Source organism: Neoarius graeffei, chromosome 3 (genome assembly GCF_027579695.1).
Source record: "Neoarius graeffei isolate fNeoGra1 chromosome 3, fNeoGra1.pri, whole genome shotgun sequence".
Lineage (NCBI taxonomy): Eukaryota > Metazoa > Chordata > Actinopteri > Siluriformes > Ariidae > Neoarius > Neoarius graeffei.
Window position 1 is genome coordinate 32,943,211 of NC_083571.1, and position 17,382 is coordinate 32,960,592.

The window sequence follows — 17,382 nt, forward strand, 5'->3', positions numbered from 1 at the left end:
ATCTGAAGTCCTTTCAGAAATATGTTTTAGCATAATCTTGCCAATAAACACAATGTAGAAATCTTTCTTTTCTAGTAGCGTTAGCTACCCAGTATGCTTTCGAATTTGAAAAGAGTTTGCTAGCATGTCAGGTGGAGCGTCACTGACTAGCTAGCTTAACGTTAAACCACCATGATGGCACAGCATGCGTTCACTTTGTGAATTCACATTTCTGTCTTTGGTAACGGTATCAGGTTTTGTAAGCGTTGTGGCAATAATACAACAATGCGTTGACAGAAAATGTACTTTTAATACTTAAGTATTTTTAAAAGCAAGTACTTCAGGACTTTAACTTAAGTAAAAATTTGACTGGACAACTTTCACTTGTATCGAAGTAACATTTGACCGGCGGTATCTGTACTTTGACTTAAGTAATGAAGTCGGGTACTTTGTCCACCTCTGACTGGTACAATATGAGCTTGATAGAAAATTTGCATGTGTCAACCTACCCTATTAAAGAGTAGTAGGCTTCATTCCCTAGGAGAGCTTCTGCAGAACCAAAAGTCCAGGGGGTGGAGCTGGATCTGATTCAAGTCCTCCTTTAAATCTAACCCAAACCCTAAACCTCCACAATGCATACCTGCCAACTATTACGGTTTGCTGGTAATCATTACGGTTTTCACAGTCTTGCTATGGGCTACGGATTTTCATGAATTTGTTACGGTTTTACGTAATTTTGCCATTTTTTTGTTTTGTGTAGAAATAAAAGAAAAACAAACCTTTGTTGATGATATTTTCATTAACACTGAAAATAAAAATGTGAAAACTTAGCTGTTAAACTCGGCCATTGTTTTGCACTCAGCACTGCTGCCATTTTACTTCCTTGTACAGTGCATACTGGGTTGCGGAAATGACCAAGGAATCGTAATTGGCTCTGGCTATTTTTAGCACAACAGTATTCAGCGCCAGCACCATTGGTCAGTTGCTCAGTACAAGCACGTAATCGTGTCATGCATGGTAATGACCTAATTTCTAAACAAAAGGTCAAACAAAAACGCAAGTTGCAGACATTTCGAGAGGAATACACAAAGTTATCCAGGTGTTATACATCCTTCACGAAAAGGGGAAAATCACGCACATTGCACTGTGTGCCGCCAGAACTTTTCAATCAGACATGGAGGAATCAGTGACAAAAACCGCATGGGTACGAAAAAGCACAAATCTTTCGCCTATACTTCTGATTCCAGTAGCAAACTAAGTACTTTTTTTGTTGCTCCTTCTGACACATTGGAAATTATCAATGCAGAAGTGTTATTTACAGAAGCGATTATTGAATACGGGCTTCCAATTGCCTTGTGTTGTTGACATGTTTATTGATCTGGACCTGTTCTTTAATTTTATGACAGTAATGTCACTGTAATTCCAGAAAAAAAAATGATCAGAAGGAATTGATGTTTTGAAAAATGACTTTTTTTTTAAATAAATAGTACATTGGTGCTTGAAAGTTTGTGAAGCCTTTAGAATTTTCTATATTTCCGCATAAATATGACCTAAAACATCATCAGATTTTCACACAAGTCCTAAAAGTAGATAAAGAGAACCCAGTTAAACAAATGAGACAAAAATATTATACTTGGTCATTTATTTATTGAAGAAAACGATCCAATATTACATATCTGTGAATGGCAAAAGTATGTGAACCTTTGCTTTCAGTATCTGGTGTGACCCCCTTGTGCAGCAATAACTGCAACTAAATGTTTCCGGTAACTGTTGATCAGTCCTGCACACCGGCTTGGAGGAATTTTAGCTCGTTCCTCCGTACAGAACAGCTTCAACTCTGGGATGTTGGTGGGTTTCCTCACATGAACTGCTCGCTTCAGGTCCTTCCACAACATTTCCATTGGATTAAGGTCAGGACTTTGACTTGGCCATTCCAAAACATTCACTTTATTCTTCTTTAACCATTCTTTGGTAGAACGACTTGTGTGCTTAGGGTCGTTGTCTTGCTGCCTGACCCACCTTCTCTTGAGATTCAGTTCATGGACAGATGTCCTGACATTTTCCTTTAGAATTCGCTGGTATAATTCAGAATTCATTGTTCCATCAATGACGGCAAGCCGTCCTGGCGCAGATGCAGCAAAACAGGCCCAAACCATGATACTACCACCACCATGTTTCACAGATGGAATAAGGTTCTTATGCTGGAATGCAGTGTTTTCCTTTCTCCAAACATAACGCTTCTCATTGAAACCAAAATGTTCTATTTTGGTGTCATCCGTCGACAAAACATTTTTCCAATAGCCTTCTGGCTTGTCCACATGATCTTTAGCAAACTGCAGATGAGCAGCAATGTTCATTTTGGAGAGCAGTGACTTTCTCCTTGTGACCCTGCCATGCACACCATTGTTGTTCAGTGTTCTCCTGACGGTGGACTTATGAATATTAACATTAGCCAATGTGAGAGAGGCCTTCAGTTGCTTAGAAGTTCCCCTGGGGTCCTTTGTGACCTCGCCGACTATTACACGTCTTGCTCTTGGAGTGATTTTTGTTGGTCGACCACTCCTGGGGAGGGTAACAATGGTCTTGAATTTCCTCCATTTGTACACAATCTGTCTGACTGTGGATTGGTGGAGTCCAAACTCTTTAGAGATGGTTTTGTAACCTTTTCCAGCCTGATGAGCATCAACAATGCTTTTTCTGAGGTCCTCAGAAATCTCCTTTGTTCGTGCCATGATATACTTCCACAAACATGTGTTGTGAAGCTCAGACTTTGATAGATCCCCTGTTCTTTAAATAAAACAGGGTGCCCACTCACACCTGATTGTCATCCCATTGATTGAAAACACCTGACTCTAATTTCACCTTCAAATTAACTGCTAATTCTAGAGGTTCACATACTTTTGCCACTCACAGATTAGATTAGATTAGATTAGATTGATAAGATAAAACTTTATTGATCCCCTTGGGAGGGTTCCCTCAGGGAAATTAAGATTCCAGCAGCATCATTACAGATAAACAGAGAAAAGAAATAGAGAAAACTTCTAAATAAATTAAAATAAATTAAGCATTTACATATACAAATATAAAAAGAATAAGATATGGGGAAGAGAGGAAGGGGGGAAGGGGGGCAGCAGGAGAGATATTGCACTTTATATTGCACTTTATATTGCACATTGTCCGTATTGCTTATTGTTAGGCTAGGCTACTGCTCCTTCCTGTCCTCTGTCCCCCTGTTTACCCCTCCTTCCCCCCAGAGAGGAGTTGTACAGTCTGATGGCGTGAGGGACAAAGGAGTTTTTGAGTCTGTTTGTCCTGCTCTTGGGACGGAGCATTCTGTCACTGAACAGGCTCCTCTGGTTGCTGATGACGGTGTGCAGAGGGTGACTGGCATCGTCCATGATGTTCAATAGTTTGTCCATAGACCTTTTCTCTCCCACCGTCACCAGAGAGTCCAGCTTCATGCCAATCACGGAGCCAGCCTGCCTGATCAGTTTGTCCAGCCTGGATGTGTCCTTCTTGGATGTGCTGCCCCCCCAGCACACCACAGTGTAAAACAGGACACTGGCAACCACAGACTGATAGAACATCCACAGGAGTTTCCTGCAGATGTTAAAGGACCGCAGCTTCCTAAGGAAGTATAGCCTGCTCTGTCCCTTCCTGCATAAGTGATTGGTGTTGCAAGTCCAGTCCAGCTTGCTGTCCAGCCACAGCCCGAGGTACTTGTAGGAATCCACAGCCTCCACCTCGACTCCCTCGATCAGAACTGGTCGTGACCTTGGTCTGGACCTCCCAAAGTCAATGACCAGCTCCTTGGTCTTCGAGGTGTTGAGCTGCAGATGGTTCCTGTTGCACCACACAGCAAAGTCCCTCACCAGGCTCCTATACTCCTATACTTTTTATTGAAAAGTATGTTGCTGTTATGCCAAGTTTGCATGTTACTGTATTTTATTTCACTTGCTAATACATTAATAATACATTGATATAACACATTGATGACATGGCTAACACACAACACTTTGCATCAGTACAGAAGGATCATTTATATACACATTGTCAGTTGGAAAGTATGCAATAAAAGGTCATTTTTAATACGGTTTTGAATTTTTGTGTCACCAGTGGCAGGAGGAAGGTAACCAAGACAGCTAATGTGGATTTCAAAAGTCATCTGCAAAACAGTGCAGTAGATCCCAATTTTCAGGTTTAAATTGCTTAAAAGCATTTTCCATCGGGGGGGCTTTGCCCCCCTGAACCCCCCACCAGGCCATCGCCCTGGACTCGACCAGGGACCTATGGACCCTGGACACTGGCTATTAGGTTTTTTGGTTTCCAAAAGTTTGCAGGTATAACAATGCTATAGAAAACAAACAACAAAAAACATTAAACATACTTATACAGTGGATATAAAAAGTGTACACACCTCGTTAAAATGATCGGTTTTTCTGATGTAAAAAAAATGAGCCCATGATAAATAATTTCAAAACTTTTCCCACCTTTAATGTGACCTATAACCTGTACAATTCAATTGAGAAACAAATAAATCTGTTAGGGGGAAAACATAAAAAATAAAAATTGTACAATAAGCTGGTTGCATAAGTGTGCACACCCTTAAACTAATACTTTGTTGAAGCACCTTTTAATTTAATTACAGCATTCAGTCTTTTTGGGTCGGAGTCTATCAGCCTGCCACATCTAGACTTGGCAATATTTGCCCACTCTTCCTTGCAAAAGCGCTCCAAATCTGTCAGATTGCGAGGGCATCTCTTGTGCACAGCCCTCTTCAGGTCACCCCACAGATTTTCAATTGGATTTAGGTCTGGGCTCTGGCTGGGCCGTTCCAAAACTTTGATTTTCTTCTGGTGAAGCCATTCTTTTGTTGATTTCGATGTATGCTTGGGGTCATTGTCGTGCTGAAAGATGAAATTCCTCTTCATCTTCAGCTGTCTAGCAGACACCTGAAGGTTTTGGGCCAAAATTGACTGGTATTTAGAACTGTTCATAATTCCCTCCACCTTGACTAAAGCCCCTATTCCAGCTGAAGTAAAACAACCCCAAAACTTGATGCTGCCACCACCATGCTTCACCGTGGGGATGGGGTTCTTTTGGTGATGCGCAGTGTTGTTTTTGCACCAAACATACCTTTTGGAATTGTGGCCAAAAAGTTCAACTTTAGTTTCATCAGACCATAACACATTTTCCCACATGCTTTTGGGAGAGTTGATGTGTGTTTTTTTTTTGTTTGTTTGTTTGGGGTTTTTTTGCAAAATTTAGCCGGGCCTGGATGTTTTTCTTTGACCCTACTTCATAGTCCAGACATATGGAGAATACGAGAGATTGTTGTCACATGTAATACACAACCAGTACTCGCCAGAAATCCCTGCAGCTCCTTCAGTGTTGCTGTCGGCCTCTTGGCAGCCTCCCTGACCAGTTTTCGTCTTGTCTTTTCATCAATTTTGGAGGGACGTCCAGTTCTCGGTAATATCACTGTTGTCCCATATTTTCTCCACTTCTTGATGACTGTCTTCACTGTGCTCCATGGTATATCTAATGCTGTGGAACCTTTTTCTGTACCCTTCTCCTGACTGATCCCTTTCAACAATGAGATCCCTCTGATGCTTTGTAAGCTCTCTATGAACCCTAACTTTTGCTGGAGGAGCAACTGAGTAAATGTCTGAACTTTATTTGGGGTTAATCAGAGTCATTTTAACTGATGGCAGGTGTGAACCCAAAAAGACTGAATGCTGTAATTAAATCAAAAGGTGCTTCAACAAAGTATTAGTTTAAGGGTGTGCATACTTATGCAACCAGCTTATTGTACTTTTTTTTATGTTTTTCCCCCAAACAGATTTGTTTGTTTTTCAATTGAATTGTACAGGTTATAGGTCACATTAAAGGTGGGAAAGTTTTGAAATTATTTATCATGGGCTCATTTTTTTTTTACATCAGAAAAACCGATCATTTTAACGAGGTGTGTACACTTTTTATATCCACTGTACTTACCCAGCTTTTTTTTTTTGGCTCACTCCCACCCATCTCTGCCCAGGTAGGAAGAGCTGGATCAGGTCTGACTCCACCCCATGTACTTTTTGTTCTGACTCGAGGGGTACTTGTCAGTTTTAGACTTGAATGGTTTTGATAAATGCAATGCAGGAGGAACAACAGATATCAGCGGTGTGATTGGTAAGGGTAAGGCGTAGGCAGAATTAAGCCATGATTAGCCCTGCCCACTTTCCACTGAAAAGGAAATAACTGTAGGTATTAGAAAGTCGTCAATTATTCATATTTTCTGCTGCATATTTATATTTTGTGGCCATTTTCCGAGGTTAAATGACTCCTCCGTGTTACCTTAAATTATTTAAAGGATTTCTCACTCTTTCTGTCACTTAGGGGAAGTCTGTGCTGACCGGAGGACTCGATGCGCTGGAGTTCATTGGCAGGAAGACGATGATTGTGTTGGCGGAGAGCGACCCAGGCTATAAGAAGACCAAAATCCTCATGCAGAGGACTGTCTCGCTCTCACAGGTAAGGGCCCCCCCCTGATCAACACTTCTAATGAACGTGTTTGTTAACACTTTTTACTTTCAATTAATACTCGTGTATTTTGTAGATGTTGAAGGAAGCCAAAGAGAAGGCGCGTGAGAGGCTGAGCAGCCAGATGGTGTGTGAACCCATGGCTCATTACGGCATCCTGTTTGATGATTATCAAGGTTTGTCTCACTTGGAAGCTCTGGAGATCCTGAGCAATGAGAGCGAGGGCAGGGTGAGCGTTTTATTTACACACACACACACACACACACACACACACACACACACACACACACACACACACACACCTGCATGATTGTAAAACAGAATTTTACACACAGAGTGATGTTTAATCACCCACATAGTTACATTTCTATCACAAACTGATTTGAAATTAATTTCCAAGAAAATTTTTTTCAAATTTTTAACTGTTCACTTAAAAAAAGCTAGCTGACATTAACTTTGTCTTACACAAACTAGCTAGTCTTGAGAGCTTGTCATTAAAGGCGTCGTGCGGTAATTTCAGCAATCAGGCTATATCATGTGTCAAAATGTCGGGTTTGGTGGGTTATTCAAGCCCCTCGGTTTCCCGCGATCTCAGTGTCACGATGCGCCCGCTACAAGCATTTAAAGTTGACGTGCACAGCCAAATTTAGGCAGCCAGCCGTTAACTAGGTCAACTTATGTGTGACGTCATACCAGTAACCTCCCTTGGGTGATGCTGGCCTGTCGCCATGTTTTCTCTATAGCGTGCGTTTACCAGAGTTGTTTACATTGCGGATTTTGTGGATTTATTCAGTTTGTGGATAGTTTTGAACACTCAAAACACTATGAAATGATGTATTAATATTCTGTGATACAAAATGCCTAATCGGTGTATTGTGTTTGGCTGTAACAACGAACACTGAACACTATTTGTGACTGTTATCAATGGATCTGATTTCAAGGTCATGGCTAGGTATTGATAGAAAAAAAATTTTTTTTAAAAACACATGTTTTAAGTGTTTCTATGTATCAATCATTAATTGTACAAAATGATTTTCATACATTTATGTATTTGTCATATCTTTCTTTGTCACATGAAGTGTTGTCTTGATAACATATGTGGCACATAATTTTAGCAAATGGATGACAGAAGATTAATTGAAAGATTTATGCCACAGAGCTGCCTTTAACTAATAATTATCACTTATTACTGACGATTGTACGTTTACTAAACAATACAATACAAAGCTCAATACTCCCAGCCTATAACGTACTGAATATCAAGTTAAAATCAACCGCAATAAAAGGAAAATGATGAAAACTGGAATATCAAGGGGTCTACTGTATCAGAAGGCCCACTGCATTTCGCGAGATCGCAAGCTGTCAAGTTGCTAGAATTCAATCTTTCTAGCTATACTTTCACCCCCTACAGCTATCAGTATTACACATAATCATCGATTAATCACACAGCATTCTAATTCAAGTGAAAATGGTCTTTAAAAATACACACAACTAGTGATTTAGTCAGAGAAACCAACCAAAACAAGTCTTCAAGTCGCCGGTCTTCTTCATTCTCGTCTTCGTTTCTGTCGTCGTCAGAACTGTCCTCATTTTCTTCTGAAGATGAGCGCTCAGGTTCAGATCTGTAAGGCTGGATACCACCAGGACATTCAGCTGTCAAAATCTCTACTTGTGGGCCATTTTCTTCTTCTGTATCGGTAAAATCGAAGCTAATTTCCTCAGCATCGCTCCTATTTTCTGGTGTGTCCGCCATTGCAACTGCACCGAGTGGTTACTGGTATGACGTCACGCAGCTGTTCCATTGACCGAGAGGGGGCGCTGCAAACGCGGGAAATTTCAAGTGATGGGCATGACCAAATAAGGACCGATTACAACCGTGGGAAGCTTTTGAAAAATCGACGGTCAATTTATTTCGAATCTCGAAAGCATTCTGGTGCAGAATAATGCGACTTTTATCGCCACTGCGTGACGCCTTTAAAGTACTTGTGCTTAATATACACTCGCTGGCCACTTTATAAGGAACACCCGTACATCCACCTGCTGTTTGACGCCGTTCTCTAATCAGCCGATCTTTTGACAGCAGCACAATGCATCAAATCATACGGATACAAATCAAGAGCTTCAGTTAATGTTCACAATGTTCAAACATCAGAATGGGAAAAATTGTGATCTCAAAGTGTGACTTTCACTGCGGCATGGGTGTTGGTTTGAGCCAGATGGACTGGTTTGAGTATTTCAAAAACTGCTGATCTCCTGGGGTTTTCACACACAACAGTCTCTAGAGTTTACACAGAATGGCGCGAAAAACAAAAAACATCAAATGAGTGACAGTGCTGTGGGTGGAAACAAACGCCTTGTTGATAAGAGAGGTCAGAGGAAAATGGCCAAATTGGTTCGAGCTTTTTTTTTTTTTGCCAGGAAGGATATAGTAACTCATATACTCACTCTTTACAACCGTGGTGAGCAGAAAAGCATCTCAGCATTCAACAGCACAAGAACACATTGGGTTCCACTCTTGCCAGCCAAGAACAGGAATCTTAGAATCAACAACAAGTTCCTATAAACCCTTTGATGCAAAACATATGCACACCCCTTCTAATGCACAACATGGGTCAAAAATGACCCGCATTCATTTTCCAGGTTATTTCATGCTGACTGAGTTTTTCTTTGCTCTATCTTTTGAAATCAATTTATTTTATGATTGAATATTCCAAGTATTCTTTAAATATCTTGTTTTTAATTACCACAAATCATTAATTTAATTTTTTCTTTCCTACTTTATGAACAAAAATACTTTTTATATTACTACACATGGGTCATCCAAGTGTGATTTAAAATGAAATGTCTTAATACTATAATAATAATTTGTTTCAGGTAATTACTTTAGCAGTGAATGGGGCCAGTTATTTATTTATTAACTATGTAGTTAGCTAAGCCAACTACAATAAAATTAGCTAACTAAAGTAGAATATGTCAACAGCTCGGTAGCTAATAGTAATTACTTGTAACTTTCTGACAAGTAATCTACTCACTCTCAAGGTAACCTAAACATAATCCATTTTTTTCTAAGGTAATGTTCGAACAATTGAAAAACATTACTTCCATGTATTAGATGGTCAAAGGGCGCTGTGCTGAGCTGTGAAATGTCTGACACAAGCACAATTCACAGTTCCCACCAAACGCTGGAGTAAACGCATGCGGGTCGGTTCTGACCCATGTGTGTAAACTTGATGTAGAATTACAAAAGCTGTGCTTGTTCATAACTTAAGAAAGGAAAAATAAAAATGATGATTTGTGCTAAACAAAAACAAGATATTTACTGCATATTTGGAAAAGTAAATGACAAAATGAATTTATTTCAAAAGTATATCATAGAAACACTCAGCCGTACATGAAATAACCTGGAAAATGAATGCAGGGCGTTTTTGACCCATGTTGTGCATTAGAAGGGCAGTGATACAAAAAGGGTTTTTATTCAAAAAGTAAGAAAGGAAAAATAAAATAAGGATGTATGATGATCAAAAACAAGTTAATTGAGGAATACCTTGAATACTGAATGATGGAATTAATTTATTGCAAAGATATATGTAACCCCTTTTTTAACAGATGCTGATCACCCAGCACAGTAGGCTATAGGCTACTAAAGAGTTACCCTAAATCCCAATAAATAATGGCGCAACAGGGTCCTAAGTTCTCAGCGGTGGAGTGGTGAGCTGGCTGAGATTCCTGATACCATAAGGGTACAAGTATGAGTAGAGAGAGAGAATAATAAGCATGAATCTAATAAATGATAAATTTAACAGCGCGGTGCCTCCACTGCGAAAATACTACACTTACCTTTGAAGCTAGTGTATGGTGTATTTCCTCAGAATTTAAAATAAACAGTAGCTTGAGTAAAAGAACTAATAGCTAGACTGCAGTGTGCATGTCAGAATGTTCAAATATAAAGGACCAACTGAGCAGCCAATACACCCAAGATATAATTAAATAATAATGATTATATTTATTAATAAGCAATAATAATAATAACAATAATAACAACAACAATAGGAGATATTATTTGATAATAAATGCTTCCCAAAGAAGCATGCAATGTAATCACCAATATGAATAAAATAGTAACACCTGCACAAGAAGAGCGGAAACAATTAGCCTACATCATAGAGATGTTACAGATAGCACATCAACAGTGTGTATACCAGCAGTACATAGTAAGAAAATAAAACTGGGTAAAGTATCAAAAGAAAAGAAGTGGAAAAGAAAAAAAACGCGCGCGCAGTTGGGGCCCGTTGGTGCACAGGTGGCAGCTCTCTGAACTGCAGGCAGAACAGCAACCGCTGCAATGCCCTTCTAAAACGCTGGCTATCCAGGCGAGACCAGAGGAACGTGTGTGTATGTGTCAGTGTAAGTGTGGGTTCGTGTTACTCACAATCCACCGGTCAGACCAGACGGATCAGGTTACAGATGTCGGTACAGTCACGCAGCAGATGCTCCTGAGCAGAGGGCTAGCTACTGCTGTGGGTTAGCTCGCTCGAATAAGATGCTGCTCACCCCGAATCCCTCGGTAGCTGGCTGGGTCCCGGTCCCGACACAGTGAGTCCCCGGGAACTGACGAAAGCGCTCCGGTGGGCCCAGCAACGGAGGGCAGATGTGTCCGCGAAAAAAACCCAGCAAGATCACTCACTGGAGTGACACCGGAGTTTATGGCCACAAGCAGGCCAAACTATAAAAATACTCTCTGCAAAATAAGTGCTGAAATAGAGCTCACAAACAACGCGATCTCTCTCTGCTCTGCTGCAGGCGGGAACTCCCGTGAGCTTCTCTCTCGCGAAGTGATGGAACATTCAAAAAGCCCGCGAACTCACGGGCATTAAACTTATACCAATTACCATTGGCTGACCATCAAAATTCAAATAAAAATACAACGAGCAAATAAGTCTGATTGGTCCGAATGCACAGTACGTCACAACACATTAGAACAGTGAAAATATTCCAAACCACAAGGCATTATGTTAAATGGAGTTAATTACACAGAAAATAGGGCAATCCAATATAGAGTATAAAATACAGTGTTATTTGAGAGGACCTTACATATAGAAGATAAAAACTCAGCCGGGTCACTTTTGACCCATGTTTTGCATCAAAGGGTTCAGAGCAATTCCAGCGTTATGGACGTGACACTTGAACTCAAAATGGCAACAAATGACCCAGTGCATGTTTTATTGTCTCCCAGTATTTAAACAGGTGTTGCATATTTTAAGGCTGTACCGTACTGGAGAAGTGATAGAACAAGAACAATTCCCATAGTACATCTAGGGCATGCCAGAAAACGCCAATAAAAGATGCGTTATGGACGTGACAGAAAAAGTATCACTTTTCTTGGGTGACTGTACATTTTTATCAAACTCTGTGAAATTGTAAACCTAATGTCGAAATGGAGATATCCATTTGATAGAGGGGTCCAAGGTGAATATTAAAAAATCTTTGTTTAAAATATTTTGTATTTCATGCAGAGTTTCGGAAGGAAAAGTCAGCGTTATGGATGTGACGAAATTCCGTTATGGATGTGACGCGTCTGAAATAGACATGGCATATGTTTAGAAAATCAGCAATTTAACCACCATAACCCTTTGAAAAACTCTCTAAATATCAGCTAAAACTATCAAAGTTCTTAAATAATATTTAGGATGGCTATTGTTTTGTGGATTTTAGCATACATTTCTGTGGCTTGTGGCAATAATATAGAATTGTACATGATCAAAGTTGATTTTAGCTTGGGTTTTACATTATAAGAAAGAAAGACTGACAGTGACATTAGGTTGGTTACAAATTGGTTCAACTTATTCACATCTGTAAAATACAGGCCTAGGTGATATCTCTGGGAGTGGTTTTGATGTATTACATGTTGCTTTATTTTTGCATGGTGAGGTTGACATTTACATGGAATTGCCCTTAAAGTGGCTGGTGAGTGTACAGTATGTATAGCACGCTAAGTAATAGCTTAAGCCAGTATTTCTCAACCACTGGGCTGCAGCCCACTAGCACCATGTAGTGGGCTGCGATTTTATTCCAAGTTGATGCTAATTTTTACTCGTAGTAGGGTACAATTGCTGGGTTGTATCTGCCGTCTCGTCCACCTCATTAAGCTACGGTCACACTACAGCTTGCGATGCTTTGCGATGGGTTATCAGTGAAAATGAGGCATTTTGGTGGCGGTATACACATAAGCTAAAAGTTGTTGTCACACAGCAGGCGAACACTTGACTGTCATGCCTTTGCACGCTCGAGTCTGGCGCAGTTCGAGCGGCCACGCGTGCTTGGGACCCGGTCATTATGGGAAACACCTGATGCTGATTTGAGCGCTGTTTTCACAGAGGCTTTGTAAAGTATTATCATTATCATGGTCACATTTGTTTCTAGCCATGTTTATGACTCTCGTTAAATACTCTGCTTTATGATTCTGTTTTTGTTTGTGTTTTGTTCCACTGACCTTGCCTTGTTTTTGTAAATATCACGCCTGCTAATAAACACAATTGCTGCACTTACATCTGTCTATTGCTGCATACTTGACAGAATACTTCACAGTTTCTGTGAAAACAGCGTTCAAATCAGCATCAGGTGTTTCCTATAATGACTGGGTCCCAAGTGCGCGCACAACATGCTCCGAAGAAGAGAAGAGCAGGGAGGATTGGGAATCGAGCGGCTGTGGTTTGTTTACCCCCGATACTACAACTTATAGTGTCCTTGCAATCATTGCAAAGACACATACAAAAAGCCCCAAATTCCTACTTCCCTGGGAATAAACGATACAGGATTTATCTTGTAGTGTCCTGATCCCCAGATCTTTAACCCAACCACATACAAAAAGTTGTACACCAGCATGCTCTTCCAGGTTTTCATTTGTGTGTCCGTGTAGAACGATGTCTGCAGCACCAGGTAGTTTGAGATGTCGTGGAACTCAACACATGGATAATTTTCCAACTCGTAGGAAAAATCCTTCTTTGTTAGTGTGTAAGGATCTAATCCCACTGAGTGGTTTCGACATCCACTTCTTTTGAGTGTACTTCTTGGTTTTAATAACTTGCTTGTTTGCTGAACACAAATATGGCAATAAGTTCTTGTGTTAATGGGCCAGACTCCACTTTTGGATCATTAATCTCTTTTGACTGAGAATGCCCTGCATGCATGGTTTAGCTTCTGACACATCCGTACAGTTTTAAATACAATACCTGCAATTAAAAACAGTGTGGGTTTTTTTTGCATTTATTTAATTCCAGGGCTCCCATCTGTAACAGGGAGTAATTGGGGATCTTTTTTTAATGGGCCTCGACTCGTTACAAGTACCCGTATGAATAGGTGGGACTTAAAGCAGAAAAGGTTGAGAAACCCTGGCTTAAGATAGCATAAAACTACTAGGTACAGTGAAAAAACTGTCACTGATATAAGTATAAAAATTTGCTAGATAATAGTTTCAAGTAGCATAAATGAAGACTGCCTAGCTGGGTAGTGTTACATTAAAGAGTAACTAGCAATCTAATACCGACATAAAATAAAATAATTGAATATTGCTCGTCAGATTTATACTAAAGCATGAAAATGAAATATCTGCTAAATATGACAAGCTAGCTCCTATTACATTTTATTTGCACTAAGTAGTCAGGTAGAAAATATCACTTTATTAACGTATTAAACATCTCATCTCATTATCTCTAGCCGCTTTATCCTGTCCTACAGGGTCGCAGGCAAGCTGGAGCCTATCCCAGCTGACTACGGGCGAAAGGCGGGGTACACCCTGGACAAGTCGCCAGGTCATCACAGGGCTGACACATAGACACAGACAACCATTCACACTCACATTCACACCTACGGTCAATTTAGAGTCACCAGTTAACCTAACCTGCATGTCTTTGGACTGTGGAGGAAACCGGAGCACCCGGAGGAAACCCACGCGGACACGGGGAGAACATGCAAACTCCATACTGAAGGGCCCTCGCCGGCCACGGGGCTCGAACCCGGACCTTCTTGCTGTGAGGCGACAGTGCTAACCACTACACCACCGTGCCACCCTGTATTAAACATATGAAATAAAAATCTCATCTCATCTCATTATCTCCAGCCGCTTTATCCTTCTACAGGGTCGCAGGCAAGCTGGAGCCTATCCCAACTGACTACGGGCGAAAGGCGGGGTACACCCTGGACAAGTCGCCAGGTCATCACAGGGCTGACACATAGACACAGACAACCATTCACACTCTCATTCGCACCTACGGTCAATTTAGAGTCACCAGTCAACCTAACCTGCATGTCTTTGGACTGTGGGGGAAACCGGAGCACCCGGAGGAAACCCACGCGGACACGGGGAGAACATGCAAACTCCACACAGAAAGGCCCTCGCCGGCCCCAGGGCTCGAACCCAGGACCTTCTTGCTGTGAGGCGACAGCGCTAACCACTACACCACCGTGCCGCCCTGAAATAAAAATAAAGTATTAAAAAGTGATAAATGTCTGGTTTTATGCTGAGGCTAAGCGTAAATATCTGGCTAGTTTAAGCCAGTGTTATGCTAACAGGTGATCATTGGAGTAGCTGAACATTATCTTAACTACTTAGCTAGCTAGCGCAACACTGAAACCTGGTCACAGAAAAACCCTGAACCTTCTGAAAGCTTGTCATGTTCTCATGTCCCCCTCGCTCATTCTTTTTCTTTCTTTTTGAGACTTTTCGCATCGCTCCGTTTACCTTCCCCTCAGGTTCAGGATGTTCTTTCCTCCCTCGAAGGCGAGAAGCTGGAGCTTCTGAAGAAGGAGCTGATTGAGATTAAGGAGATCTTCGAGGCGAGCGAGGAAGAGGAGGAGGAGGAGGAGACGGTGGACACGGGTTCAAGGGGAAATGGTGAACTTTATTCCCAAATTCGCTCTTTCAGCCCACTCTGTGAGTCCTGAGGTCCGATCGGACAGATCCAGATTCGCATCCGAGATGTAATCCAATCATGAATCAAGAATGATGATGAGAGGATTGTGATTTATACCAGCCCTGCGTTCCACCCTTAGTTAAAAACAATGCACCCTTGATGATTATGTTCGCCCAGGTGACGTTGGTACCCCTAGCAAGGGCTCGGGTCGACACGACCTCGCAAAATTAAGCTATATTTTGACCCCTCGCTTCAGAAATATGAGACACACCTGAAAACTACACGTTTTTGTTTTCTCAGTTAAAGTAACAGTCTGACAAATAAAAATTCACCCAGTGGGGTGAAAAAAAACTTCAATTCACTGAAAAGGAAAGGACACAGGATGTGAAAGTAAATCACATTAAAAAAACCCTACACACATTTCCAAAGTATACAGTCAAGCCGGAAAGTCTGCACACCCCTTTCACCTTCTCCATGTTTTATTACGTTACAGACTTATTCTACAATAGATTGAGTTCATTTTTTTGTCACAAAATTCTACACAAAATAGCCCATAATGACAAAGTGAAAGCAGGTTTTTAGACATTTGTGCTAATTTATTAAAAATGAAAATGTAAAATATCATATGTACACAAGTGTGCACACCCTTTGATATGACACCCAAAAGTGAGCTGAGGTGCATTTTGTTTCCACTGATACTGCTTGAGATGTTTCTACAACTTAATTGGAGTCCACCTGTGGTAAATTCAACTGATTGGACATGATTGGGGATTGCCAACACCTGCCTATATAAGGTCCCACAGTTGACAGTGCATGTCAGAGCAAACTCCAAGCCATGGGGTCAAAGGAATTATCTGCAGACCTCAGAAGCAGGATTGTGTCAAGGCATAGATCTGGAGAAGGGTACAGAAAAATTGCTGCAGCTTTACAGGTCCCAAAGAGCACAGTGGCCACCATCATTCGTAAACGGAAGAAGTTTGGAACCACCAAGAATCTTCCTAGACCGGGCTGCCTGGCCAAACTGAGCAATCAGGGAAGACGGGCCTTGGCTAGGGAGGTGAGCAGGAACCCGAGGGTCACTCTGACAGAGCTCTAGCGTATCCTTGTGGAAATGGGAGAACCTTTCAGAAGATCAACCATCCAGGCAGCACTCCACAAATCGGGCCTTTATGGTAGACTGGCCAGATGAAATCCACTCCGTAGTAAAAGGCACATGACAGCCCGCTTGGAGTTTGCCAAAAGGCACCTAGAGGACTCTCAAACCACGAGAAACAAGATTCTCTGGTCTGATGAAACCAAAATTGAACTTTTTGGCCTGAATACCAAGCGTCACTTCTGGAGGAAACCAGGGACCACTCATCACCTGGCTAATGCCATCCCTACAGTGAAGCATGGCGGTGGCAGCATCATGATGTGGGGATGTTTTTCAGCAGCAGGAACAGGGCGACTAGTCCTGATAGAGGGAAAGATGAATGCAGCTAAGTATGCCCAGATCCTTGAAGAAAACCTGCTCCAGAGCGCTCTGGACCTCAGACTAGGGCGAAGGTTTACCTTCCAACATGACAACAACCCGAAGCACACAGCCAAGAGAACAAAGGAGTGGCTTTGGAGAAAGTCTGTGAATGTCCTTGAGTGGCCCAGCCAGTGCCCAGACCTGAATCCAATTGGACATCTGTGGAAGGAGCTGAAAATGGCTGTGTACCGATGCTCCCCATCTAACCTGATGGAGCTTGCAAGGATATGCCAAGAGGAATGGGCAAAAATGTCCAGAAACAAGTGTACCAAGCTCGTAGCTTCTTTCCCAAGATGCCTTGAAGCTGTAATTGCTGCCAAAGGTGCATCAACCAAGTATTAGGCTCAGTTTCACTTTGTCATTATGGGCTATATTGTATATAATTTTGGGACCAAAAATAAACTCAATCTATTGTAGAATAAGTCTGTAATGTAATAAAATGTGGAGAAGGTG

General features: G+C 41.4%; 1 protein-coding gene across 3 annotated transcripts in view; it reads left to right on the forward strand.

Moving 5' to 3' along the window:
• Positions 1-17,382, forward strand: part of fam114a1 (family with sequence similarity 114 member A1) — a 37,100-nt gene that overhangs the window by 8,335 nt on the left and 11,383 nt on the right. For 2 of the 3 annotated variants that reach the window (XM_060916692.1, XM_060916693.1), the window contains exons 5-7: positions 6,364-6,498; positions 6,584-6,736; positions 15,256-15,436. In XM_060916692.1, the coding sequence (XP_060772675.1) occupies positions 6,364-6,498; positions 6,584-6,736; positions 15,256-15,436 (469 nt within the window). The remainder of the gene's footprint in view (positions 1-6,363; positions 6,499-6,583; positions 6,737-15,255; positions 15,437-17,382) is intronic. The other variant, XM_060916694.1, reaches the window with a different exon arrangement.